The 27,788-nt window shown below is 40.5% G+C and overlaps 1 protein-coding gene across 7 annotated transcripts in view; it reads left to right on the top strand.

Moving 5' to 3' along the window:
- Positions 1–2,342: 2,342 nt before the first annotated feature.
- Positions 2,343–27,788, top strand: part of hspa12a (heat shock protein 12A) — a 47,244-nt gene continuing 21,798 nt past the window's right edge. For 2 of the 7 annotated variants that reach the window (XM_023803527.2, XM_023803587.2), the window contains exon 1: positions 2,344–2,813. In XM_023803527.2, the coding sequence (XP_023659295.1) occupies positions 2,774–2,813 (40 nt within the window). In that variant the 5' untranslated portion in view covers positions 2,344–2,773. Of the gene's footprint in view, positions 2,814–3,207; positions 3,437–27,788 lie in introns of those variants that run through there. The other 5 variants (XM_023803557.2, XM_023803576.2, XM_023803547.2 and 2 more) reach the window with 3 other exon arrangements.

Below are 27,788 nucleotides of genomic sequence, written 5' to 3' on the forward strand. Positions count from 1 at the left end.
TATGGAATACGCTGCCCGAAGGGTCAGTGCAAGCTAAAACCCTAGACTCCTTCAAAACTGAACTTGACAAGATCCTACCAACTTTAAAATTATTAGTTTAATTCCCTTAAAGTGAGCTCGATGGGCTCCTCTTGTTTGTAACTTTCTTATGTGCAAAAGAACTTGGCACTTGTGAAAAAAATGCTGTAAGGTGGATAATTTCAAAAATCATGCTACAAATAGATTTTATTTATCAGTTAGCAATACTTGAAGTGCATAAACAGAAAAAAACAAATAAAATCAATATTTGGTCTGACCATCCTTTGGCTGCAAAACAGCATCAGTACTCCTAGGTACCTTGCTCACAGTTTTTTAAGGAACTCAGCAGGTAGGTAGTTCCAAAGGTCTAGGGGAACTAACTACAGTTTTTCTGTGGATTTAGGGTTCTCAGTTGTTGTCTCTTTATGTAATCCCAGACTGACTCGATGTTGAAATCAGGGCTCTGTGGGAGCTATTCCATCTCTTCCAGGACCCCTTGTCCTTCTTCTCCTTGAACATACTGTAGCTCTTTATGTTTTTGACTGTATATTTGGAGTTGTTCTCATGCTGCAGAATTAATTTGGCACCTGACACCACCCTGATGGTATTGCATGATGGATAAGTATCTCCTCGAGACAATTATTTACGACCAAATCTCCAACTCCAATAGCAGTCTCAAACCTCGCCGCTGTGCTCGCTAGTCTGCTTATTGTTGCTTGTTCGTGCTTCTGAGCTGGTGCTGTCTTCATGAATAAAATTCCTTATGTGGGGTTTTCCCTGCAAAACGCTGCATTGTGGGTCATTTCTTCCTTGTGTGCATGACAGTATTTATGCTTCCATTTCTCCAGTAGGAGAGATTATACTTATTTTCAAAGTCATTCTTGACTGTTTTTTAGGAGGGTATTTCAATCCCTCTTTAAATGTCACATTTTAAAGCTAAGCATTCTGGGTAAATCCAGCAATGGTGGTTTTTATATGAAAGTTAAACCTGGGACCTGAGGTCTCTGTTCACCAAAATGTTGTCAGTGAAAGTAACTTGTCTAACTTTATTGCACATTTATTACTGTAACGCAAACTTAATTAATGGTTATGCTCTAGAAATGTTACATTTGTTGTTAAAACATTTAAACAAGTTTAATTTGTTTTATTATAAATAATAAGTACTATCCTAATATATAAAAGGTGCTTGTCACATTATAAGATCCCATGCAAAATAATATAAAATGTACAGTTTGCTCTTTATTTCATGTCATTCCTTGAGTGTTTTTCATCCAACCACTAGGTGGCGAAATAAATGATGGCATGAGTCACAATACGGAGATACTGCAGAACTTTCTCCTTTCAGGTGACTAGCTGAGCTGGTCATTGCACAGCATACTTTTTCTGTGTTGGTTGTTTACTTGGGCTCTGAAGTAGCTAACTGAGTTAAGTATTTCACTAACTATAGCAGTGGGACCATCTCAGTTAGCACAGAAGTGGTCAGAAGTTTGAAGTGAGCTGGATGACCTCAACACTGCAGTTTGGGTCCAGGACTGAGGACCACTGGACTAACTGATAAATCTGTGCAACTACATAACATTTGTCTGTTTGCTGTAAACCACATGTGGAGCAAGTCAAATATCAAATAAAATGAAGAAGGTCAAATTAGGAGCAGCTGGAACTTGAATAATCCAATGGAAGCTTATAAAAGTGTGGAGAAAATGATAAAACAGCAATATGGATGTGAGTAAAATACTAATCTGTCTGCTGGTATAACAGGGATAAGAGTCTGAGTGTAGGCAAGAGCCTGAACCACCTCAGCATTGAGCAATCAGCAAGCTCATGTTAAACTCAGCTTGCCAGACATTTTCATTGCTCTTGTATCTTTTTAGTGGTGCATATTCAGGCTTTGGTATCTGCTTGCTGAAGATTACAGTATAATGTTTTTGCTTCTGTAGTAATGTTTTGAATTTTATAGCAAGGCCTTTTTAATGACTCATGCCTGTGTCCATTCTTATGTCACTCTGTTACACTAACAGTACAGCCTAGTCAATGTGCTGTCCCCTTAGCATAAAAGCTTTTTAGGCATGTATAACATTCTCAATCACTCCTCATTTAATTAGTGTAATTAGTTAAGAGAAAATGTCCCCTGACCGGGTACAAATGGTACAAACACGACAAAATACAAAAATGGAACATGGTCACAGCTGATGTATTTTTAGTTGAATTAAAAATACAACACAAGCCTCTAGCTTACAGACAGCCGATTCCAGGGCAGATTCCTTATTACTCTTTTCTGCAGGCACACATGAGGATGGAAGGTGTTATGGCCGAGATGTGCGGCAGGGCGATGGTTTCAGAGCGGCATCCGCGCCGCATCTCCTCATCTTCCATGATGCAGCAGTCTCACTGCGGAGTGGGAAGCATTCCTCTCCACAACAGCCGTGTGAGCCAGTGGGAGGGGCGGGACGAGGGGCAATCCCAAAGTAGTACTTAGAGGTCCCCACTTCCTTTTTTGGCTGGTAAATCATCCACATTCAACAAGAGACTTTTGCTCCATGAGCGAATTAGGCATAACGTGATTTAAATGTGTAGTTTAACATTCAAATAACCACAGGGAAGCGAGGCTAAAGTATCGAGGAAACTGTAAAGTGCATAACTAAGCTTTTTAACACCCAATGACACAGACTGCGAAGTAAGCAGGAGCGGGATTTTTTTCAGACTGCACATTTTAAGGGTCCTGGGAATCATCCGGAAACCATTATTTAAGGACAAGATGAGCGAGACTGAATCTGCGATAGACCACATAACTACAGGTAAAGGGAATCTTTAAGCAATGTAATTTTGATCGAAGCTACGTGCCAGCAGAACAGAGTAGACACCCGCAGGAGGCGCGCATATTTTCTACCATTAGCCTAACATAGTTTCTGATTTGCTCTAGCGTTATTTCTTGCTTAAAACATTTCAGAAATCATTATCTAGAAGTATTATGTTTAATGTAAGGATATTTTATGCGGTGTTTGATCGTGGCGTGTTGTATGGCATTAATGGTCAGTTTTTCTTACTCATGGCGATAGCTAATGCATACATAACGATTTTCTTAGTCTGATTTTTTAATTATTATTTTGCTGCTAATTACCCAAGAATACTATTAACTTTCTGAAATAACTGTGAACGCTTAGCAGAAACGTATTGCTTGCGTGAGACGTCACTGAGCCCGAGAAGCGCATCGCAGGCGCAGAGCTTGGTCACGTGACGAGCCCCCGGGGAGTCCGATTCAATGCAGCAAAAGCCGCTCGCTGATTTCGGCAGGTAAAACAGCGCTGGGATGCTCTGTCCCCCATTAATGCGTCGCAGAATTTTCCTCTCCCTGTCTTTTGCGTATTGCTAATTGGCCAGCATCGTGTGTTAATACCGCATTTCTGTTTGAACGTTGCAGGTAAGCGTTAAATTTTGACTTTCATGCAGACATGTTCATGTACTTTCGCCGAATTATCGGCATAGCTTGGATAATTGAATACTGTACATAGTACAGTAAATGTACAGTGGTAATGGTATCAGCGAACCGTGATCATTCTGGAACAGTTATGATCTGATGAGTAATGACTGCGGAGGAAGCTGTGGCATGTCCTTTTGGAAGGACACGGTGAATCCCCCAGCTGTCATGATGTAATGCGGGAGGGGCGCACCTTAATAGCAGCATCATGGGCTGTGGAACGAGTAAATAAGCTTCTTCTTAAATGATGAAAAAAAAAAATGACAAGATTAAAAGTGAAACAATGAAAATGGCGAGAATGCCGTAGAAAAAAATGCGTAGTAAGGCGGCTCTCCAAAATTCGTGCAGTGCCAGTTTTTACTTATTTAGGAATGTGTCTGTTGTTTTGCAAGGCCATCATATTTTCAGGAAGTGTTAAATGAGGCAGTGCGACATTGTCGCGTGTTCATACAGAGCATATTAGCTAACTTGTGCCATGAAGTGATGGAGCAGGCGTGAGGCTGCCGCAGTTCAGCATGTCTGGAGACGAATGGCTAGTGCCTTTGCTGACGGCTTACTCCTCTTGTTTTACTTTTTTTTACAATTCCCCAGAACGTCAAACTGTTATAATAATGTCTGCCCATATCCTGTTCCATACATCAATTGAGCCCCAATCTTTTCATCTATCAACCCAGTGTATTGGAATAAAAAATGCCAACTTGTTTAGCTTCTTTCATGGACTGTAGGGCACACAGTAGAGATCCACTGATGCACACTGCTTTGGTTGGCTTTTGGTGAACACTGTGCAGTTGTGAAGATACAACCCCCTTGGCTGGGTGAGCATATCTTCAGCATATCTTCAGTCACCCTATTTACTACACCATTGGGTAAGGCTTCATTGGCCAGCTCCCAATGAGCGGTTGCTTCATTCCAGGTCTTTCTTAAGCTAGGTAATTTTCACAGAGATGTTTGATGTTCAGCTGACAGAATGTGTGCCTGATTTGTGTAGCTGCCTTTTAGCTCAGAGATACATGGGCATTTCGTAACCATGTGGGAAGGGACAGGTTAAGGACATGTCAGGAAGCTTTGAAGGTCATTCATGCTCTGCTGTCTTGTTCATCTGAGTTGTACATGGAAACCACTGACCCTGAGAGCTGCAGGTTCCAAAGGCTATTGCTTTTCAATTGGTAGTTTAGTATATATTTACAAATAAAGCATGAGTACTGATGTATGAGCTGCTATTTTTTGCTGGTTTCTTCTGGAGTCTCCATGCTGGGGAAGGTGGGCTGGGTTTGCAGCAAGCATGAGCGAGTCACATTGGCTCCTTTTTTTAATGGAGCGTCCCTGTGCTCGAATCATGAGGGATGCTATAAAATGATGAGTCAGAAAGGTTCCAATTTCAGCCAGGTGCCCCCTAGTGTCTGTGCAGCTGATATGGAACCCAGAGGCCCCTTGGGCAGGACGAACTGGCCACTTTACTGTCTTTTCTGAAGGTCGGCACATAAAGTGCAAATAGGCTGCAGTCACACGTAAAGGGGGAAATGCAGACTGCATCATTCAGGCTGCACAGGAAGATATTGAATGAGATATTGTTTATGCAGTCTTTTATTTCGATAGTTGTTTTGGCTGTAAGTTTGTGTTAGTGAGACTTTAACTAGAACACCAAAGAGCTGTCATAATTTTTGATGTTGATGGACGGCACTTCTTTTTCACTCTACAAATGTCTGAGCTGTTTGTGCAGATGCTATGAACTCAACACATCTCTAATGCAATGAGAATGAGTGGGGTGTAATCTAGGGCTGCCGCGATTAGTCGACATAGTCGATGACGTCAATGCTGTAAATGCATCAACATCATTATTTTAAATCGATGCATCTTTTTTTATATAATTATTTTAATTAAATTACCTTTATGATTTCTAAAATGTTTCAATTCATCATAAGAAATGTTTTTCTTCAATATCACTATGTAATTAATTATCACAAAACAAAATGGTGGTTTGTCCACTGTGCAAAGTTCGATGGCATATCACAGTGGCATGAGCGCTATGCATGAGAGAAATCAGGTGCTATTCTGAATGATGGGCTTTCAGGATAGGCGAAATCACCGTAAGTGTTGTCGGTTCAATGTTTATTAAATTGCCATTAGCATTGAAGACTTTGGGGGCGGTGCATGGGTACAATGGTTAGTACTGTCACCTCACACCTCTGGGACCTGGGTTTGTGTCTCCACCAGGATTCCATGTGTGTGGAGTTTGCATGTTCTCCCCGTGTTGTCATTGGGTTTCCTCTGGGTGCTCCAGTTTCCCCCACAGTCCAAAAACATGCTGAGGCTGATTGGAGTTACCAAATTGCTCATAGGTGTGCATGTGTACCCTGCATGTGTTGGCGCCCCATCCTGGGTTGTTTCCTGCCAGGGGAGTTTCTAGCTGTCGATAAGATCAGGGGCTAAGTCAAGTTTACCTGGGGATTGACTTTGTGTTAACATACATGGGGCTAAGCTTAAAATACTCGTCTATAGCAACGCATATGTTCCCTGCCTTGCGCCCATAGCCCCTGGGATAGGCTCCGGATCCTCCGAGACCCTGAACAGGACAAGCGGTTTCAGAAAATGGATGGATGGATGGAAGTTTTGTAATATCTTTTGTCCTTATAGCTCTTGATTGACAGTGCCAGTGTGTGTGTTTGTGTGTATTGGGCTTGTTGGGACCAGTGTTGTTATCGTAAACTAAAACCGAAAGGAAAATGGACAAAACCTCACTTGGAACTACATGTGGTTAGGAAATACCAGTGCTGGTAAAATGTCAGCTGAATATGCTCTCCTGAGTATCTGCATAGCATTCAGCAGTCTGTGTAGCACTGCAGCCGAGAGTGACTCTGTAGCGCAGGAGGTCACCCTTCTCACTCATCTTCAACATAGCATTACAGCGGATGAAAAACATCTGATTTATGTTAAAATACGTACTGTTTACTCTGTAAATTATCATCTTAGACAGATACAGAGAAATAGGGGTATTTTTATACATATTTTTTAGTGTGACAGCATTACCACTTTTTCATTTAATGTTAGTAGTACTGAAAGGCTTTCTTGTATGGATCTGTTTTACATTTTCAGAGCCGTGGGTCTCCACTTTCACTTTTCAGAAAAGCAGATAGTTGCAGTACCCGAGTCCGGACTTGGACTTGAGTCCAGTCTCTAGTCTACATATGATTGGACTCAGTCTTGTCTCGCGCATAGGTGAATTTTTATTTGGTAAAAATTCAGACTCAAACACCCGTAACTCGAAAATTTTTTCCTGAATAATATTTGCTTTACATAGAAATCTAGCATTAGCTACCCAGCTAGCTAGTGAATGTCTTATAATTATATTGTTGTACTTTATTAATCCAGTGTCCACAATTCTTGCACATTGTAAACCTTGGTCTCCAAAGAAAGATAGTTAGTCAGTGTTCAGCTTCTCTGGAGTAGTTATGTTTCAATGTATTAGGGGAAACTGATGAACAGGGTAAGTTTAGGCTTGGGTGGTATCTAATTTTTCATACTGTTATACTGTCCATACATTATATCATGCTATACTGTATTTTGACGGTATTTTCAAAAGCAACACTACTCTCGTATTTTGAAATCTTGGCAATAAATTTGGGGTCCCCACAAGAACAATTTGCTGATTAAATGCCCAAAAAATAAATATATCCATATTACGTGAACACCACCCAAGCCTAGGTTAGTTATTGAATGAAGTTAAACTCCAAGAATATAGCACCTTTAAATGTGACAGGGTGTTATTGCGTACAATTTACATAGATATATATGTACATAGATAGATATTATATATAGTGTTACTCAGTTGTTTGTGCACTTTAAATTTCAGTTCATTTTTACATAGCTGCTATAACAAGAGTTGCCTAAGGCGTATTACATGATTCATTTACAGATACATTTCTATGTCATTTATCGGGAATATTTCAAAAATAGGGAAAAGGGAAGACAAAGAAATTGGTAGTCAGATTTGGTCTTGTCTCAAACTCACCTCACTGTTGAACGAAGTCTTGACTAATAAGGACTGAAATACAACACTCGCAGGTACTGCTGTGCATCGTGAGGGACACATTAGTGTGTTTTACATGTACATTTAATCTAGTCTAAGACTTAACTACAGTGGCCACCTGAGTTTGCACACACATGTACCTGTTTATATTCAAGCTCACACATTCCAACAGGGAAAGCACTACTGGCTGAGTCAAATGCTTTTAAGTTTCTCCAGTTATAGATTTTTAAAAAATTGATTTTGACCGTGGAATGTGAGTTCAGATGCAGACTTTGTGAGGCTCAGCGAAACCAAGCTGCAGTCCAATTTCTACCCTGCTCTCTTCTTTCGTGGCAGTTTCTGGTCAAGCTGATTGCTATCTAAGCTTGATCAGCTATCTGACACTTTTGTAGGTCTTCCAGGCCCAGCCATGGACTGTGACAGTTGGGGAATGTGTCAGGGAGGGAGGGGAGCTACGTGCATATCATCCATTCCATTTCTTTGAGAAACATGTTGAAGTTCTCTGAAGAACATTTGGTGGTGGAGGAGGTGTTGGGTGACTGAGGGCATTTTTAGAAGACGCTGCAGGATGGGCCATGAGATGATCCTGAGAAAACTGTAGGGGTCACCACTGATTGTTGGTTGGTGAAGCTCCAGCCTAACATTAAGATGCCCGGTAAATATTTGATTGACCCTCAGTACCTGGCAAGATAGTCTAGGGTTATTCAACTCATGGTCCTCGAGGTCCGAGCACTGCTGGTTTTACAGCCTTCCTTTACCTGTCAGTCAGGTGTGAAGCCTCTGACCAATCAGAATCAGTAATTATTAAACATCTACCTGGGGGAACTGAAAACATGGCCTGGATTTGGAATCAAGGTCCATTGTTGAAGAACCCTGGTCTAGCTGAATGCTGAAGTGAGATTAATCCTGCTTTCAATTATCTCTCTCCGAGTCGGAACTCTGATAAAAACGTCACGAAAAACGTCACTTCCCGTCGGAAACATGCCTCCTTTCTGACGTTGATGTCAAACAGATTTTGACGTACGAGTTTCCCCTGAGACATCATTTCAACATGGCGGTCTACACAGTCAACAGTAATTCTGTTTTATAAATATTTTTAAATGTTTATTTTGTTAAATGTATTAATAGTTATAATTGCACGTGGTCGATTTATAGAATACAATATCATGACCATGAACAGTATCCTAGCATGCAGTATCAGATTTTTACCAGACTTGTTATTATCTTTCGGTTGTTTGTAGTCTGTTTGCCTCTTAAAAAAAGAATATCGCTATGGATCTACTAAAATATTATAAAGCTTTTAATGCGGTTTGACTAGTTCGTGTTTCATCTTTGTTTGTCTGAAAAAAGAACCTCACTGTAAAATGTAAAGCAACAACACACAACAGCGTGTTCTTGGTAGCAGCCATGTTTGTTCCAAGATGTGTAGCTCGAAGGGGAGATTGGTCGGACGTGACATCACGCACCTAGGAATTTCCGACTTTTGAGAGATAATTAAAAGCAGGATAAGTGCAGGGGGGTGGAAACCTTCATGAGAGCATAGGCACATGAGTGGCAATGGCTTCTGCCTGCTCGTAATGGGCACATCCATCATGCCACCAAAACGCTTTGGGAAGGGCAGTGATTCCGATGCCATAATAACTGTATTGTGTTGTGTTGCAAAAAATGATTCTTTTGATAATTGAATAATCAGGTGATCATAATTAATTTATTAGTTGTGCCATAACACAAGTGGGGGTGGGGGGGGAGGGGGTTCCTAGCTAGTTTTGCCCTGAGACTTTGAAATACTGCGGTATGCCATATTACCTAATGCCAACCAAGCCTATTAACTAGTCACTTTAAAACTGTTAATGAAAGTTTACCCATTTTGCTACGCTGCTTGTGTTTGCGTTGTTTTCAATATATCTGCCCTCTATACATATAGTGGAACATCATTGCTGTACGCATGCGCAAACCACTACCATCTGCATCCACCCATAAATATGTACACATGAGTTTGCGCGCACAACCGTGCACGGACTGTAACGGCATGCAGAAAAGTTAAGTATGGACTAGATCTAACACACCAGTGTCAACGTTGCTAGTTGGTAATGTCATTATTTGCAATTTACTACAAAAATGCAACCATTGATGACAAATCAACTATTTCATTGCCGATTATTATTGATTGTTCGATTATTGATTAGTTGTTGCAGCCCTAGCTGAAGGCAGGTAGGATGCAGGGAGTGCTCTCTGGCATGTTGAAGTGATTTTTATGACAGTAACCCAGGAAACGATGTAGCAGAAAATTTTCTGTCATCTACATGTGTTTCTACATGACATCTGCTGGTGCTTTGAGTTCATGCTTAGAAGGGGACATACATAACAAGGTAACATGCTGTGTATTCTGTGGGGTCTGCTTAAGTATGGCAGCCTCAGAAAGCTCAGGGTCCTTGAGGGAAGGAGGCTGATCAGTAGATGAGAGGAAGCTGAGGCCACTCCCCTCAGGAAGCTCCATTTGTCTTAGGTGCTGCTGGGGGTAGGAGATAAGAACCATCTGTTCTCAATCAGCCATTAGCTCCTGGTGCTCTTCACACGGGCAAAACTCCATTTGCCATGTCATGCCTTAAAGGTGGAAACTGGAAATGAATCTGCCTTTTTGATGTGTTTTATATACACAGTCAACACACTTCTGTCTTTAAATGCACCAGGTTTGTGGGTCACAGGGGCTGCTTATCAGTTCTGTTCCCAGATGGTTTGTGCTAAAGTTAAATAGCGCTGTGCCATTTTAAAGTCACTGTAGGATCTGGTGGTTGACCGGGTTGAAGGGTAGCAGAACACCTCCCTGTCCCATCTCTATGAGCTGCAGTGTTCAGTGTGTGTGTGATTGATTTAGCGAAGTTCAGAGCATGCCCTTACCAGCATCACAAAATAGCCCAATGAAATTAATGAAAACATGGTTGTGTTTTATATATATTATTATTTTTGAGTCACAATGTTTACAGTTAATTTGTTGACTAATGAATAACTTTTGCAAATGATATTCTCAAATGGTGGTGACTTTTGCAGATATAACCAAAGTTTAATTTTGTTCATTTGACTGCTGCTCCTTTGTCTTTTAGAAGCAAACTCTTTATATTTTGTTAATATAAATTTGTTTTAAGGCCTTTTTCTCTTGCTTGGCTAGGAAATGTTGAAAAGCAAAATGGGTTCTGTGGGATAAAGGTAAGAATTTGCATCAAGGGCTCAGCTTTGTTTTTCTGCTTTTAGTGTCTTTTATTAACGGCATTGTTCACTCCACATAGGGCATAATGGAGAATCCTGGTTCGTTCAGTTTGTAAATGTCTGGTTAACCTGAGAAGCCTGTTTCAGTCTGTTTTACCAACTTTAATGTAGTGCTGCACAATTAATCGTGAAAAAAATGTGATCTGGATTCACATCTCTATGTAATCTCATTTCTAAATTACAATGGTTTTTCAGCCTTGTATTACATCAGCTAGATCAAAACAAGCACTCCTACCTTTCCCCAGAGAGTCTCAAGCATCCCATAATTCTGCATTCAAATGGCACTTTCTCACTGCACCAGGTACCTTAGTTTTGCTACTGTACTTCAAGAAAGTAGCAAAAGTACGGTACGTCAAGGTGTTGGTTTTCCACTGCCGTAAAAAACTGGTACTGGCGCCGAAAGACATCGTAACGCAGGGCGGGTTATTTTGTACTGAATTTGAAAAATGGCTGTAGTATATTATAGGGCTGGGCGAGGTGCAATATTAATACCAACATCGCATGTTATGCACATACAATTCTTACATCGCTAGTCAGCTACATTAAAATAAGGCTTTTTGTTACTTTCAATTCTGTATGGACATTATACCGCAAGAAGTTAAAGTTTTACTAAAACATTCCAACTCTGTCATAGGAAAACAAATTATCAAGTTTTGCAATTTTAATTATTATTCCTTTTCAAGATTATCTAGTATATGTTTAAAAATCAGTTTAAAATTTACCTCCGCTGCTTTTGCATGAGCGCTGCATGTGTTCTCCAAGACAATCATCACATTTTTCATCCTTGCGGTTTAAATCACTCTTAGATGAGTTTTTGTGAACTTTGTTGAACTCCTTTTTTGTTTTATAAACACCCCAATATTTATTACAACAAAATCACAACAAAATCACATTGCAATACTTTTCCAATACCGTGCTGTCCTGGAATATTAAACAAAATACTTTATTTCTTTTATGCGATCCTGATCTCTGGTTCTTCCGACCAGATTGTAATTAAAGCTTGGATCACTTATTTTATTATTATTATTTTATTTTATTTATTTATTTATTTTTTCGTTTATGGTTGTTTTCTGAATTGTACTGCATTTCAGAGGCAGGCTATTTGCATAATCGTTCAACAAAGTACCCCTCTGGCACCTTTGGTACTGGAACTTTTGGTATGGCTGTTTTGGTTACCCTAACTGAATGGCTAACTGAGTGTGTCATGTTTTTTTGTTTCCATTTGCAGTTTAATGAGTGCAATAAGTGTTTAAATTTAAGAAAAAAAATATTGTTACAGAGAATTGTGGTCTCAATTCTATGCAAAAGAATCGTGATTCACATTTTTTTCAGAATCATGCAGAACTACTTTAATGCACATTTATAACCTTTTACAACTTTATAATAACTAAAATCTAAACAGATGTCTTGCTGGTCCATCATCTGAGACACTAAGATAACACATCAGTGGCCTGTACTACGAAGTGGGGTTACTGACTTATCAGGGTAACTTGTCAGATTTAAGGTACCACAGTTTAAAAGGACTTCATATTTGTTCACTTACATTTTGCTCAGACTACCGTAAATCCGACAAGTTACCCTGATAAGTTAGTAACCCCGCTTCGTAGTACAGGCCCCAGGTTTATCTCTGGGCATCAGGTTTTTTCCTTAGAAAGTGGTGCTGTAAGGACATCTGGGGTCAGCCCCCCATGTTCAGTCACTGAAAGGAAATGGCCAGAACCATGTTATACCTGATTCATACTGACAGTGATTGTTTGGAGGTTCTCCTCCTCTTGCTGTGGTCATCTCTATTGTCTCAGCACAGTTGTGACCGGAAGGAGACCCATTGTTCTCCTGTGGGGCTGCGCCATTTCCACCGCGTGAGCCAGGACCAGCCTGCCACTTCCATACATAGTGGAAACAAAGCTATATTCGAGGTGTGCTGGGTGTCTGGCAGCTGAACAGCACATATGCTGTAGGATCCAGTGGGACAGAGTGCAGGTGCTTGGTATGTGGTTTGCATGATTTGAGAAGTGGCCTTGAATTCTGTAATGTTCTAAGGTTTTTCCTTTGTGCACATGCATACTGATAGAGGGTCTCAAAATGTAGAGAGCTGACTTCTAGTGGAGTGTGCAGCATGTTTGAATTCTCTGTGTGACATGGAAAAACAGTTAAAAGCACCACAAGCAGAAAGGTCACTTACTGATTAATATTACCAATATCATTTGTTTGTGTGTGAGTCAAGGTAATTTTAGTTAAATTTTTTTAAATTACTTTTTCTTCTAATATGTTTTTCAAGTTTTTACTGAGCCTCATAATTTAGTTTTAATTGTAGTTTTTATTTTCAAGAGAAACCACCGTGAGAGATTTTCCAGACCGGGGGGGATTCAATTGTTTTGCCATGGATACCAGTTGAGAGTGACCATAAAAATATATTTTTGTAACACTTCTCTCAATCATGTTCTCACAGTGTCCATCTGTTCAAAGAGCAGACTGGTAACACTAGCAGTGGCTGGCACTGTGAGGGCTGGCAATTTACACAACCTGCTTGTCATCCCCAGTGGTCAGATTGTAAGAATATTTCAAGGGGAGGGGTGTGGTGCTGCATATTAATTTGCAAATTAATATTGATACTTGAAGAATTTATCAGTGCAGTCCACCAGAATGACGTTACTTTACTTTTTATTCTGTGGAAAACGAAAGAACACTGCTGGACGCAATTAATAATGAATAATAATCATGTTGCAGGCTGCTGCCGCTAACTAATGCATATATAATTTTGTCTTATCATGTTCAGTTCGTTTAGGAATGTGTTTTAATTTCAGGTTAGTTTTTGTATGTCACACTTTTAGTTTTCTTTTAACATTGATTAATGAAAAACTTTTGTAACCGTTTTCATTTCAGTGATTATTAGCGATAACCATGGTGTGGGTACACTGAAACAGTGCTATAGAAAAATTGAATAATTTTTAGTTTTTTTTGTTGCAACAATTGATTTGGGTGATGCATATCTATCATGCATAAGCTGCTCATGGGAACAGTGATATTGTAGCTGTTTTTTTGTTTTGCAGTGCTTCTAAGATTAAGGTGGACTTTATTGATCCCAGTGGGAAATTCTGGTGTATACTGCAAGAACACTGTAATGATAGTGTCCTTGTTTTTTCACAGTGTCTTAAATTTAGCAGCAGCAAGTGCAGCCTGTTAGGTGATATAAATGATATACACATTTATTGTGATATAAAATTTAAGCAATTAGAAAATGAGAACCTTTGATAAACTGTTGATAAGGAACATAGCATGATTGCATACATCAGCCAATCACATCACAGAAAAGAATACAATTCCAGCCAGTCATATGGTAATCTTTTAAGAACGGACTGCCTATGCCCAACAAACCTACAGCAAGGTTGGTTGAGATATCAGAGCACTCCACATGCTACTGTTTTGGTAATACATTTGAATCATGGATGTGATGAGTACTCCCTCAGGAAAAGGTGAATCTGCCTAGGGGCATACTAAGGGAATTTTAAGTAAAAATGGAGTGTTGAATTGAAGAAATCTTGACTTGAAATGAATTATATTAAGATTATTAACGATATCAAATGATATGAAAAACTTTGCAAGGGCAAATGTTGTGCCATATTGCTCAGCTGTACCATGTACTAAATTAGTTGGATGGATGGATGGATGGATGGATGGATGGATGGAATTTTAATTTGCTTAAGACTGCCGTAGTATTTTGTGCCAAATCAGCTGTATGAGAGATGAGTCCTTTTACTTTAGTCACCCACAGATATGGTTAAAGGATATTGCACTGCACACTTAATTCATCTTATTTTCTGTCCTTCCATTTTTTGTCAAGCCTTGAATTGTCACAACTTAGCTTGAACGTGAGAGTTGACGTTAGTGTACTTCCAATAAGAAAATAGTTTCCCAATGCACAGCACTGCTTGTTTCAGATGGAACTCTTTAATCTGTGCATGTTTTCTTTGGGACCATTAGATGGGAGAAGCTGGTGTTGAGGGATGCCTGAGATCTCTCCGTGGACTGTATATAAGTGTAATACTTACAAAAGGAGTGGGGGGCGGTGGCTTCAGCTGTCAATAGGCATGTTCCCCTGTGCTGTGCCAACTGGACACTGCCCCCATTCCACACTGGCGGCTTACTTTGCTGCTCTCTGAATGGCTGTTCAGAGGACAGGAGAAGTGGGCCGCTGTCTGAAAGAGAAAGCAGGGGCACCTTCCACTTTCTGAATGCCCTTCTTTCAGGGCTTGGTCTTTGCTCTAGGATTTTTTTCAGATCTCTCTATCTTTGGCAGCAAATTCACATGTCGGTAGCTTGTTTTTCTTCACTGTGTTACTGATTTGAACTTTTACAATGTTTTTTATATTATACTGAATTTGCAAAGTGTTACCTGACTTTAGTCTATTTATATTTTAGAGATCCTGCGCCTGGCAGCTCCTATGGTTGAGCCTGCCTGAGCTCCTAATGTCTTTTGGATGGCACGTCTCTCATCTTTGTTCCAGTGCCGCCTTTGTTTTTGGGTTTTAATCCTGTCCTTCAAAATCGATGCTTGCTTTTTTTCACCACCCCTGCAGAAAGAAATAAGATGCAGGCTGTTTGCCTCCAGTACCGATCATCTTTCCTCCCCCGTGCACTTGAGACTAATTCAGTGGGCTCAGCTGGCGGAGCGGTGCCGGTGCCTGGCACCCTCTCCCAGCCTGCTTTCTGGGGTCAGGGGTTAAAAGCTATTAATGGATTAACCCCTTCTGTATTCAGCACTGCTGTCTTCCTGTCAACCTGTCAAGGGCTTCCTGTCAGCTGCAAATGGATTTTCATTTTGCTATTTATTCCTGTATTTTAATTGGCAACCATTTTCCGAGTGCTGTCTTTGTTCTCAACCTAATAAAAATGACATGAATTGAACTTCTACCATCTAAATGCAGTTCTGAGGCAGGCATTCAAGATGTGCAATAAAACATGGTGTAGATCAGTAATTCTCAACCTATGGGTTGCGACCCAAATTTGGGTCACAGCAAGTTCAGAAAGGGTCGCGAGGCAGAGTTGGAAATCTAAGCATTTTAAAACATGCAAGTTCCACAATCAGATTTCCCAGCTTCTATCCATCAATTAATCTATATAAACGGGTCTTAGGTCTGCAACTGTTTAGTGCCGAACTATTAAACTAGCAACCAATCCAAGAAGCCAAACCACAGATACTTAATTTAGAAGTTAATGGTACATCCAATTGGATTTGTACGATAGGCATTGATTGGTTTAAACTGCAGAGTGCACTGCACGCTTGATCGTAGCATTAATTTAAACCTGTACTTGATATAGGGTTACAACTGAGCTGGTATAGTGAAAATTGGGTTGGGTGCAAAAAGGTTGAGAACCACTGGTGTAGACAATCCAGAATGTGTAATGTATTCAGTTTGGGCACTGTCTGTCTGACCCACTCTTCTCTGTCTTATTAGAGATTAGTTGCTACCCATTACAAAAATTATGGTGTAGCTACAGTAAAACTAAAAAGTATGTGAACCCTTTGGACTTTTTTTTTGATTTTCTGCATGAATTGGTCATAAAAAGTGATCTGATCTTCAACTAAGTCACAGGTACTGATATACACAATGAGCTTAAGCCAATAATACACAAAAAAAAAGACCCTTTCATGTATTTATTATACAAACGCATCCATTGTTCACAGTGGTAGTGGAAAAAGTAAGTGAACCTTTGGATTTAATAACTGGTTGACCCTCCTTTGGCAGCAATGACCTCAACCAGGCACTTCCTGTAACTCCAGATCAGACCTACACATCATGTGGGGGAATTTTAGCCCATTCTGTCTTGCAGAACTGCCTTAACTCTGCCATATTCTTTGGTTGTCGTCTGTGTATGGCTCTCTTCAATTCATTCCACAGCATCTCAATAGGACTGAGATCTGGGCTCTGACTGGGCCACTCCATAAGCCAGATTTTGTTCTTCTGAAACCATTGTGCTGTGGATATGCTGCGATGTTTGGGGTCATTGTCCTGTTCCATCACCCAGCCTCTTCTGAGCTTCAGTTGATGAACAGACACCTTCACATTATCCTGGATAATTTGTTGATAAACTTGGGAATTCATTTGCCCTTCAATGACGGCAAGCTGTCCAGGTCCTGACACAGCAAAGCAGGCCCTAATCATGATGTTCCCTTCACTGTACTTTACTGTTGGGATCATGTTTTGATGTTGATATGCAGTGTCCTTTTTTCGCCAAATGAAGTTCTGCTTGTTCCTCCTAAATAGTTCAATTTTGGTTTCATCACTCCAGAAAACATTTTCCCAGGACCATTGTGGAGTGTCCAAGTGCTCTAATGCAAACTTCAAGTATGCAGCAATGTTCTCTTTGACAGCAGTGGCTTCCTCCTTGGTGTCCTATATGCTTCTTTTCAAAAGCTCAAACTCAAACTTTTTAGTGTTTTTCATCAAAGTAATTTTAAGCCATTAAATGGACTCCAGGTTTGCTAAATTCTGACTGTAGTGGGATTTTTAAAAAGTCGTTAGCTTAGGGTTCACTTACTTTTTCCAACCTTCAGTTTCACACTTTGAATTATTCAATATGGTCAAAAATTCTCTGAAAATATGTGTATGTTTAGTTATGAGACTGTGTTTGTTCATTATTGTGACTTGCATGGAGTGACGACCGTGTTTTATATGGGAATTACACATGAATATAGTAAATTCCAATGGGTTTACAAACTTTTTACTTTGACTGTATAAAACACTGTGAGAAGTTCTAGGAGTCACTCATCTAGCTCACGCCAGAAGTGCTCTTGGAATTTGTGTTTTTAAATTATTTGGAGCAGAAGGGGTGTTTCAGTCATTGCATAACAAGTTGTTTTTGTTTCTGGCACTAATAATGTAAACAGAATGGGATCAACTGTGGATTGCTGAGCTTGTTTCTAATGTGTTTGTGTTTTCATGTAGAACTACTTACAGCTTGGCACCATAGTAAGGTATTAGGGGTGTAAATTGTTGGAGAATTCAAATCGATTTGGTCAAGATTATTGAGGGAATGATTTTATGCAAAGGAAATCTCTAATTTATTTGATGATTAAATCTGGTTCATTGATTATTTGATTAAATAGGGATAACATGCTAGTGTTAAAATGCCAAAAGGCTAACAACCGAGCTGTACTTGATTGGGGGGGGGGGCTGCAAATATTAATGAACGTTCCCTTCCATTCAACATTTTGGTAAATTGGTTTGCCCACACTTCTACTTTGTCTTCAAAGAGGAGACTGACTCCAAAAATCGATTCTGATGTTACAAATCAATGGCATTGAAACCTTAATAATCTATTCATCAAGATGCATCTTCAGTCCCCTGTAAGGTATATACCAAAAAAATAATACATAATAAACACAAGCACACAACTAGTCACCATACTTCATGCTTACAACAGGCTGCATAGGATGTCCTAAAACATACTAAAATATTCAGAACATAGGAGCAGTTTCTCTTGTTTGTCCCTTAGAGAGTTTGTCTTTGATATAAGGGCCTCCTGTATGGTTATTGTTCAAGCTACTAAAGTGTGTCAGTCGTTTTTTGGCAGCTAGCTTGGCTGATCTTACTAGCTTTAAGCTAAGGTAATTCCCAGGCGCTGTGAAGTTTCATGACACAGATATAGTCTGACAGGAGTTGGTTAAAAAGGGTTCCTCTCATATGAAGGTAATTCTTTGTAATGTGACCCAGCTGAAGGTGCTTCACTATCGTTTTGATTAAAGCATCAGAATTTGTCTTATATGCACTAATCAGGGGCTGTAATACTAAATACAGCGGTACCTTGGTTTGCGAGCATAATTCGTTCCAGAAACATGCACTCGTATATCAAAGCGAATTTTCCCATAAGAAATAATGGAAACTCAGATGATTCATTCCACAACCCAAAAATATTCATATAAAAATGATTAATACAAAATATAAAGTAAAAATACATAAAACAAATTAACCTGCACATTACCTTTGAAAACAGGCATGGATGGTGTGAGGGAGACGAGAGAGAGGAGAAGAGGAGTGTTATTTTGTAGGACGACTTTCACTATAACTAACGGAATCACTGCTTTCTGTTGGCTCACTGGAATCTTCTTCTTTTTGTGCGACTTTAACAAGGAACCTATCCAATGACAGCTGCTTTTGTCTCCTTTTCGATTTCGCAGAAATGTGACATTGCATTGTCGTTAAACAGATTCATTGCTCGCACTGCTACGGCCTTATTCGGATGGTGCTTTTCTAATAAATTTAAAATTAAAAATTTGTGCTCGTCTTGCAAAACAGTCGCAGACCAAGTTACTCGCAATCCAAGGTTTTGTTGTATGCTACTTTTTGGGTTCAGCTTTTTTTTATTTGTTGATTTATGCATTTATTTTGAAGTTTGTCATTAGAGGGAAGGAACAATCCTGAAACTGTGGTTGATTTTGGGAATTATGCAGTGTGATGCAGAGCTTTAATGCCAGATCTGTCACCAGCCATTCCATTAAAACAGTGGTGGTCAAGGGCAGTGTCTTGTCAGTAAGGAAGTGCAGCTACTGAGGTGCTTGTCACAGGGCACCCTGGCAGTGCGCAGTGAAGATGTGAAAACTGGTCAGGTGTTACTGCTTCAGCTTCTTCAGCTTTACACTGCTTTCATACCAAGGTTCAGCTGGACTTCTCCAGGTTTTTCCTTTTCATATTATGGGCTGTTGGAAATGGCTCCCACTGCTTCTGAGCAGAAAATTTGCTGTCAATTTATGGCAGGGCAGAGCACACTGGTTCTTATTCACTAAAGAAGCGCACAGAAGGGGCTTTGACCTTTGACTATTCCTGCTTCCTGTCAACCAGAATAATATTCCAGGCGAGGTCAGTGTGCAAATGTGTTGGGGAAACAGGATACGCTGTACACTTCCTCCCGCTTCATTGCCATCTGTGGCTCATCTCTGCCTATTTTCTGTGCTCCTGCCGAAACAATATCTACTTTTTCGATCACAGCACAGCTTTTGATCCAACAGTCACATGGTTTTGACTGTTCTACCTCTCTGTAAAACTGTGTCCTGTGTGCTGTAGTGAAACACACCTGTCAGGTTGTAGTACTCCTAAGCAGTTTTTGCCATTTTCTACCACTCATCTCTTCTTTTAGCTCCTTTCAAGTGTTTTATCAGCTTATTACTTTTGGTTTGAAAGGTGGCTGGGAGAAGCAGGTAGTGCTAATTATATCCATCACAGAAAACTTTATTTTGTGATGTTACAATGCCACTGTAACCTGCTGAGTGTAATGATGCTAAAATTTTCTCAGAATGTTCCTTGAAGGTTCTAATCTGCTCATTTAGCAAAATTCATATTCTGTCCACTGGCACTGGTATGATACAAATATGAATATCTTAAAATATTGCTGAACATAGTCCCTCCATAGCTGGTCTGATTTTAACCTGGCCACAGCAAAGTGACTAAATAAATGTACTTAAATTTTATCCATTTTTCAGTAAGTCATAGTCACTAAGGAACTCAACCATGTTCACCTGAGCAGGCAAAGATTTTTACTGACAGCATTTTGAACATTCTTAACATGTGCCATGTATGTGTTCAATTTTTATAATTTTGAACTTTTGCATTAATGTTTACTGTAGCAGTATATACAAATTGCATATGGCAGATAATGCACTGAACAGTGGATTGTACTTTTAAAAATCTTCTGTTTTGAACAAATTTGTGCAATAAAATTTTGGTTTTAGTGACATGGAAACCACTATTTGTTTATCAAAATACCTGGTTGACACAAGTTTTTCATTTATTCTCATCCTTGAACAAAATACTTATTTTATCCAATTACCAAATTAATTGTAAAAATAATCGGTAGGATAATTGGTTATAAAAATAACCAATAGTTGCATCCCAAATGTTAATTAACCATTTGCACTACTTAACCAGCAAGTCTTTCCTCACAAGAAACAGCTTATAGCATATATATCAATCAACTTAATTATCTCAGTATGTAACATACTGTACATATAAAAGAAACAGACTCATTATAGAAGAAATGCTTTTTTTAAGCTATAAAATTTCAAAAGTTTCTTGCATAAATGAGCATTTATCACTTTGGTCAAAATTGTACATTTCTTAATTGTTTAAAACAAATGATGACTAAATAAAAGAATTAAATAAGAAATATGATTTTGAATTTTTGCATGAGTAAAAAGTGTTTGTTTCTGCTTGGATATTTCCAAAAGTATGGAAGGCCTTGCACATGGCCAGACATTCCATGTGTTTGCTTGTGGGTACTAACATTATTTGTATAGTTAAAAAGATTGGTTGTGTTGCTGTCAGGACTCAGAGCCAAGAATGACTGAAGACCCAAATGCAAGAGAACGGGGAGTTTATTTGGGAGTCCAGGCAACCAGAATCTAGAACAGCAGATGGTATGCAGTGTCGAGGTGCTGGGCCAGAATAAGTCTGTAACCAGAATGATCAAGCCTACACACACACACACACACACACACAGAAAACGGGGGGCAGGTGCACAGGGCAGTGGAGTGGGAGTGAGTGAGACAGGGGTAAGGGGGGCAGGATCAGGCAGGGCAGGATCGGGCAGGGCAGCAGAAGGGACAGGGTTAATAGATGGATGGATGGCAACAATACTTTGCATAGTTATATACATCGGAACCGGTGATGTCACTGCTTGTACCCGGAGCAAGATGTCCCACTAGGTGTGACAGTTGCCACCTGTTGTATGAAAAGTATTGTTGCCAGGTTTGCAAATTACAATAGATTGATCTATGTCGGACTCCACAGATACAAACCATTTCCGCACAATCAAAGTAGAGTTGTCCCTTCTGCATCGCAGCTTTCCCCATTGCAATTTTCATATATTGTGAGGTCGATATAAGAAATTAAATGGGAACTTTTTGGGTGTTTATTTAGGATTATTTAGTTTGTGTTTTGCTTTTCTGTGTGCGCTTGTGGTCTATGCATAGCGTGAATGATATAAATTTTGTCATCAGGGGTTTGAGCCAGATGGTGAGCATGTAAGGTAGTTTTTTTTTATGTCCGGTGGTGATCATGTGCATGTGGAGGTGGGGGGGGGTTTAGGGTTAGGGTGATAGATGTAGTATGAACACAAGATTCTTCGTGCATGACCAACTGCGGACCGAAATCACACGCAGAAAAATGAATTATGAAATAGACGTAAGGCTGGTTCATACTTAATGTGGACACAGCAGCGCCACAGCATATAGGGTGAGTTTCATTATGGGGCCGGCCTTGGATGCCACATAGAGGGGCTGCACACAAGACCAGGCAACAGATGGCTATAAACTAAAATAAGATACCTGTAAAAATCTCAACTGCAATTTAATGTATCGGTGTGTGTGTTTTTGTGTCAGTGTTGTTATTGTTTTTTTTTTTTTGTTTAGTTTTTACTTTTCTTATTTTCATTTGAAATCTAGTTTTAGTTTTTGGTGTGGTTTCATTAGTTTGTATTTTTAAATCTATTTAATTGTTATACAGTGGTGCCTGCGGTTCACGAACGCATTGGCACACGAACAATTTGGTTTGCGACCAAAAATTTTTTGAAAAAATGCATTGGTTCGTGTACAAAATTGGGTCGATGAACAGATTCCTCGACCAGATTCCTTTTTTTAATACTAGTGTAGCACCAGCAGGGTGTATGTCCCAGCATGTCCCGTGTGCAATTGTAAATTGCCCTTGTATTGTTGTTGTTGATAATGTTAATGGTTGCATTTCCCTGTTGTCGAGCATGTGTTTGCCCGTTTCTTGTGTGTACCCGGTCCGATCTTCGCGTGTATTTAGCGTGTGTGCATCTTGCAGTTCGGCGTCTGACAACGTTCGGTTCGGTGCTTGTTGGGTACCTGTTGTGGTCGGTTTAAAGTCTGTTAATAAAGAGCATGATTTCTCCGGCAAGCAAGTCTCCATGTCTCTCTCTGCTCTCACGATGCCTCTGTCCTCCCGTCACCACACCATATTGTGTTTTTCTTTAAGGTTTTTACTATAAAAACCAGGAAATCAATTAACAAAAATTATTATTTGGTACGCATGTGAACGAATTCATCGAATTTCAATGCTTTCTAATGGGAAAATTGCCTTGGTTTGCGTACAAATTGGTTCACGACCACTTTTCTGGAACAGATTATGTTTGTGAAATGCAGGCACCTCTGTAAATTCAATTTAGGTTTTAGTAACTTACTAGCTACTACAAAATGTCATAATGTAGTGCCATTGGCTATTTCTGTCATTCAAGTGCATTGCCTGAGAGGCCTAAAGATAAAAAAAATCAGTGTGTGACTCAGTGGGCTAAGTCTCTAGGCCTGTGTTCAGAAGGTTGCCGATTCAAGTCTGGCCTCAGCACATCTGCGGGTCTTTGACCAAGGCCCTTAACCCCCAGCTCCCTGTGTGTTGCAACAAGTGGCTGCTCTTCATAGCCAGCTTGGTCTTATCTACAGAGAACAATTTGGGGGAGGTGTAAAGAGTGTCAATTATTATTTTGGTAAATAATAGTACTTAGAAATGGTAATAGAAAGTATTTGACATTTGTTTTCATTTCAGTTGGTTTCAGAAGCAATATTTATAGTTCTTGTTTAGTCATTTTAATTTTATTTATGCATGTTATTTTGTTTCAGTTTAGGGAAATGTTTTTGTTAATGCGAGGCACTGGATGTGGATGACGTTGTATGCGCTCCACAGGTTGAGTTTGGTGAAAAGACAGGCGGAGCGGAGCTGTTCCAGCGCAGAGGGGATGAGGGGCAATAGCTCCCCACACTTCACTGTGATGGTCTTCAGGGCCAGTAATTGATGCAGTGAAGCAGGCCCCCATCTTTCTTAACAAAGTAGAAGTTGGAAGGGATGGGGGAGGTCAATGGACAGATGATACTATCGGCCAGAGCCTCCCGCACGTACTGTAGGTCTTCATCATCTTCTCCTCCGGTCTGGAGGGTGAACACATGTCCCTTGGGCAACGGGGCCTCTTCCACAAATTTGATGATGCAGGTGGAGCTCCAGTGGGGGGAAGACTGCACACCTGGACCTTGCTGAACACATCAGCAAAGTCCTGGTACTCCCCTGGAACTTGGGTGCTTCCCTCTGGCAGTGGTCTCTTCACCATGGACCCCCTACATGGCAGAGAGAGACAGGTAGTAAAGCACCTAGGGGACTAGGCATGGAGCTCCTCTGTCTCGCAGTTCAGTACTCAAGCTGAGTACTGGTCAGGCAACGGTCGTGGATGATGTTATCCAACATGATAGACAGCTGGATGTACTCCTCAATCGATCGCGTCTCCTCGTGGCACTGCAACTCTGTCTGGTCCCCCAAGCTGCATCCCATGGCGGGCTGGTCCAGGACCAGACTCTTCTCCATTCACAATGCCGTCGCTCACTCATGGGCTTTCCCGGAGAGCAGGGAAATCATAAAATGCACCTGGTCTGAGTCTCCCTGGAACATCTCCAGGTGGTGCATCAAGAATTCCCAGCATCATGCTACTCGGGCATGGCAATCAGGATCCCCAGAAAAGCGTGCAAGGACACCTTGGCAAGGAGGCAGCAGCACCGGCTCCTTGCTGCAGCTTCTCGATGAGGATGGTGAGCTGGGCAATTGGTGCAAGCACGTCCTGCAGCTGACACTGTGTGTCTGCTGTATCTATGTCTCCCAGTGAGGTATTTCGTCATGAATGCAAGGCATGGGGACCCAGATGTGGTACACCGGGGTTTTATTAGGGAACTTAGCAGAAAGAACTTGACTCAGCAATCAAAGTCGAGGTCATGAAGCAGGAAGGTTAGGTAGCCAAGTGCGTCAGTCCTATGAGCAGGAGGACTGCACTATAAATACCTTCACAATACATTATAATGGCTTATACCAACCATTATAATGCATTATGAAGGTAATGCTGTGCATTATAGATGAGAGCTTCATAGAGCATCCATAATGCATAATAAACATGGCTGTAATGTGTTATGTCTTTTTATAAATACTTATAGTTTATTATGCATTATGAAGGCTCTGTGAAGATCTCATCTGTAATTTTTTTGTGAATGCATTATAATGCATTATGATGACTGCATCAAGACAAGTGTTACCAAACTGGGGACATTGAGCTTGAATGAGCAATGTTCTGGACCTCCAATGCTGAGGTGGTTGTGTGGAGGTGTGGCCATAAGGTTGTTGGTGCCTGTGTGGTAGCAATCCCCAAACCCCTTGGTGGACACCAGTGGTAAAGGGAGCTATCAGGCTGAAGAAGGAAGCCTTCCAAGCTTGGTTTGCAGCTGACAGGTACTGGCAGGCCTGTAGAATGTGGCTTTGGCAGTTGCAGAAGCAAAAACCTGGGTGGGGGAGGAGTTTGGTGAAGCCATGGAAGATAATTTTGGTCGACGTCAAAGAAATTCTGGCAAACTGTCTAGAAACTCAGCAGGGGGAAGCAAGACTTCACCCATGCTGTTTACAGCAGAGAAGGGCCCCTGTTGACCTCAAATGGGAATATAGCCAGGTAGTGGAAGGAGTACTTTGATGACCTCCTAAATCCCACTGGTATGCCTTGGAGGAAGTAGACTTCAAAGGAGGACTTACCTATCACTAGGGCTGAACTCACTGAATTGGGTCTGGAGGTGGATGAGATTCGCCCTGAGTTCTTGAAAGCTCTTCATGTTGTTGGGCTGTCTTGGCTGACATGTCACTTCAATAATACCTGGAGGTTGAGGACAGTGCCTTTGGATTGGCAGAGTGGGGTGGTGGTCCCAATCTTTAAATGTATGTAGTGTGGGGTCTGTCATTATGAGCCATCAGGTTCCTGTATAACTGGAGTGAGAGTTTGGTTCACATTATCATTGGTAAGTCAGACTGATTCCCAGTGGGCGTTGGACTCCGCCAGGGCTGGCCTTTGTCACTGATTCTGTTCATAACTTTTATGGACAGAATTTCTAGACGCGACTGAGGGATCCCTGGTATTGCTAAATGGCTTTCCGACTTGCTGTACCGGAATGCTGTTAACTCATATCTGATGTAATTCCTCTGTTCCAAGTTACGACCTCCAAGTCAAATGGAACACAGCATAAGAATCTCACTGGTATTGTTCCTGAGTGAGGGAAGAAGGGAGTAGGAGATTGACAAGCATTTCAATGCAGATACTGTACAGTTTTGTTGTGGTGAAGTGAGAGCTGAGCTGGAAGGCAAAGCTATCGATTTACTGGTCGATGTATATTCCTACTTTTACCTGTGGTCATGAGTTTTCGGTAAATGAGATTGTGAATACAAATGGCTGATATGAATTTCCTTTACAGAGTGTCTGAGCTCTGCCTTAGAGATAAGGTGAGAAGCTTGGACATTTGGGAGGAGTTCAAAGTAGAGTTGTCCTAAATTGGTTATATGCTTAAGTGAGTGTGCACCCTGCAATGGGCTGGTGCCCTGTCTAGGGTTTGTTCCTCCCTCACTCTAATTGCAGTATAATATTATATATATATATATACAGTGGTACCTCAGTTCTCGAACTTAATCCGTTCTGGACTCCGGATCGAATCCTAAAAAGTTCGAGTTCTGATCGAATTTTTCCCATAAGAAATAATGGAAAACCAATTAATTGGTTCCTGGCCACCTAAATATGTTTTTTTTTAGCATTTAAACACAAAATGAACAGGATAAAACAAGAAGAGCATTTTTTTCTTAATGGCTTCCAAAACGATAAAGATCTTATCCCAACATTACCCCTGTCCTGCCCCGATCGTCCGCTCCTTCCGTGTGCCACGCCCCCTCGTTAACCTCGTGTGGGATCCCCATGTGATCAGCTGTTTCTGGTTGTTGTCATTAGTCCTCTGTATTAAGTCCGCGTTTCAGTTTGTTTCCCCAGTCCGGTCATTGGGTGCGTTCGACTTGCTTACAGCGCTGGCTTAAAGCAACGCATTCTGATCCTGACGCAATGCATTACGGTTAGATGCATTGCAACCTCTCACCCTGCTGCACAAACTGGAACCGCCTCCGTGACGACACACCTTTGCCCTTATTGGCTGAAGAGTTTAGTTACACGCATGATGCTTGTATCTCAGGCATTTCCAATGCGTAATCTGCTATTTCTCCCGAATATCACGTAAAGCAGTGAGAACTGGTTTTCAGTTAATTTACCTGGTAAAATAAAGTTTAAATAAATGACATAAATGCTCTAATAGTACACGTAAGTTAGTGGTTTATTTATTGTTAGTTACTGTAATGTTGCGCTGCTTTATTTGGTTAATCGTCCAGTCTGTGAAGAAGGCATTCAAGTAAGAATTGCATTGTACTGTAGTATGACTCATTTCCTGGTGCGTACAATTTATATTAGGTCAGTGTTCACGGTCCGACTTCTGATATTCAGATCGAGTTCTTGGTCAAACTGGTTTGTTCGACTTTCAAGAAATTCGAGTTCTAGTGAGTTCGAGAACCGAGGTACCACTATGTGTGTGTGTGTGTGTGTGTATGTGTGTGTGTGTATATATATATATATATGTATATATATATATATATGTATAAACAGTTATATAAACAGTTACTTGAGTAATCGTCAAATGAATTGGTAGCCCTAGAGTGAAACTTGCATGTAGACTGGATTTATATTATCTGCCTGTTTTACAAATAAATGTGACAAGACTAAAGCTGTTATCCCCATCCTTTGGAAACAGTTGTGTATGCTGGCTTGTGATTCTCCTTATTCAGTCAGTTATTTCAGATCTGAACTGTAACTGAATGTATACAAACAAGCTTGGGTAAATCAAGGCCAAACCATCATGCGCTTAATTGTGTGCCGTCTGCTGGTTTCTTCCAAGAAATTGTTTCTATTGATTTTAAAGCCATCCCCTTAGCAGAAGCAAACATGTCATAATGAATTCTCCCATCAAGTATTCAGCGCTGCTGTGTAAACATCTTAAGTTCTCTTAAGTGGTGAGTAAGGAAGAAAGAAGCTGCAAAAGGCACACAGTCGATTGAGCTTCTTTCTGAGTAATACTGCTCTCAAACACATCTGCCATTATGGACAAGTCATTTT

The sequence above is a fragment of the Paramormyrops kingsleyae genome, chromosome 3 (assembly GCF_048594095.1).
Source record: "Paramormyrops kingsleyae isolate MSU_618 chromosome 3, PKINGS_0.4, whole genome shotgun sequence".
Taxonomy (NCBI): domain Eukaryota; kingdom Metazoa; phylum Chordata; class Actinopteri; order Osteoglossiformes; family Mormyridae; genus Paramormyrops; species Paramormyrops kingsleyae.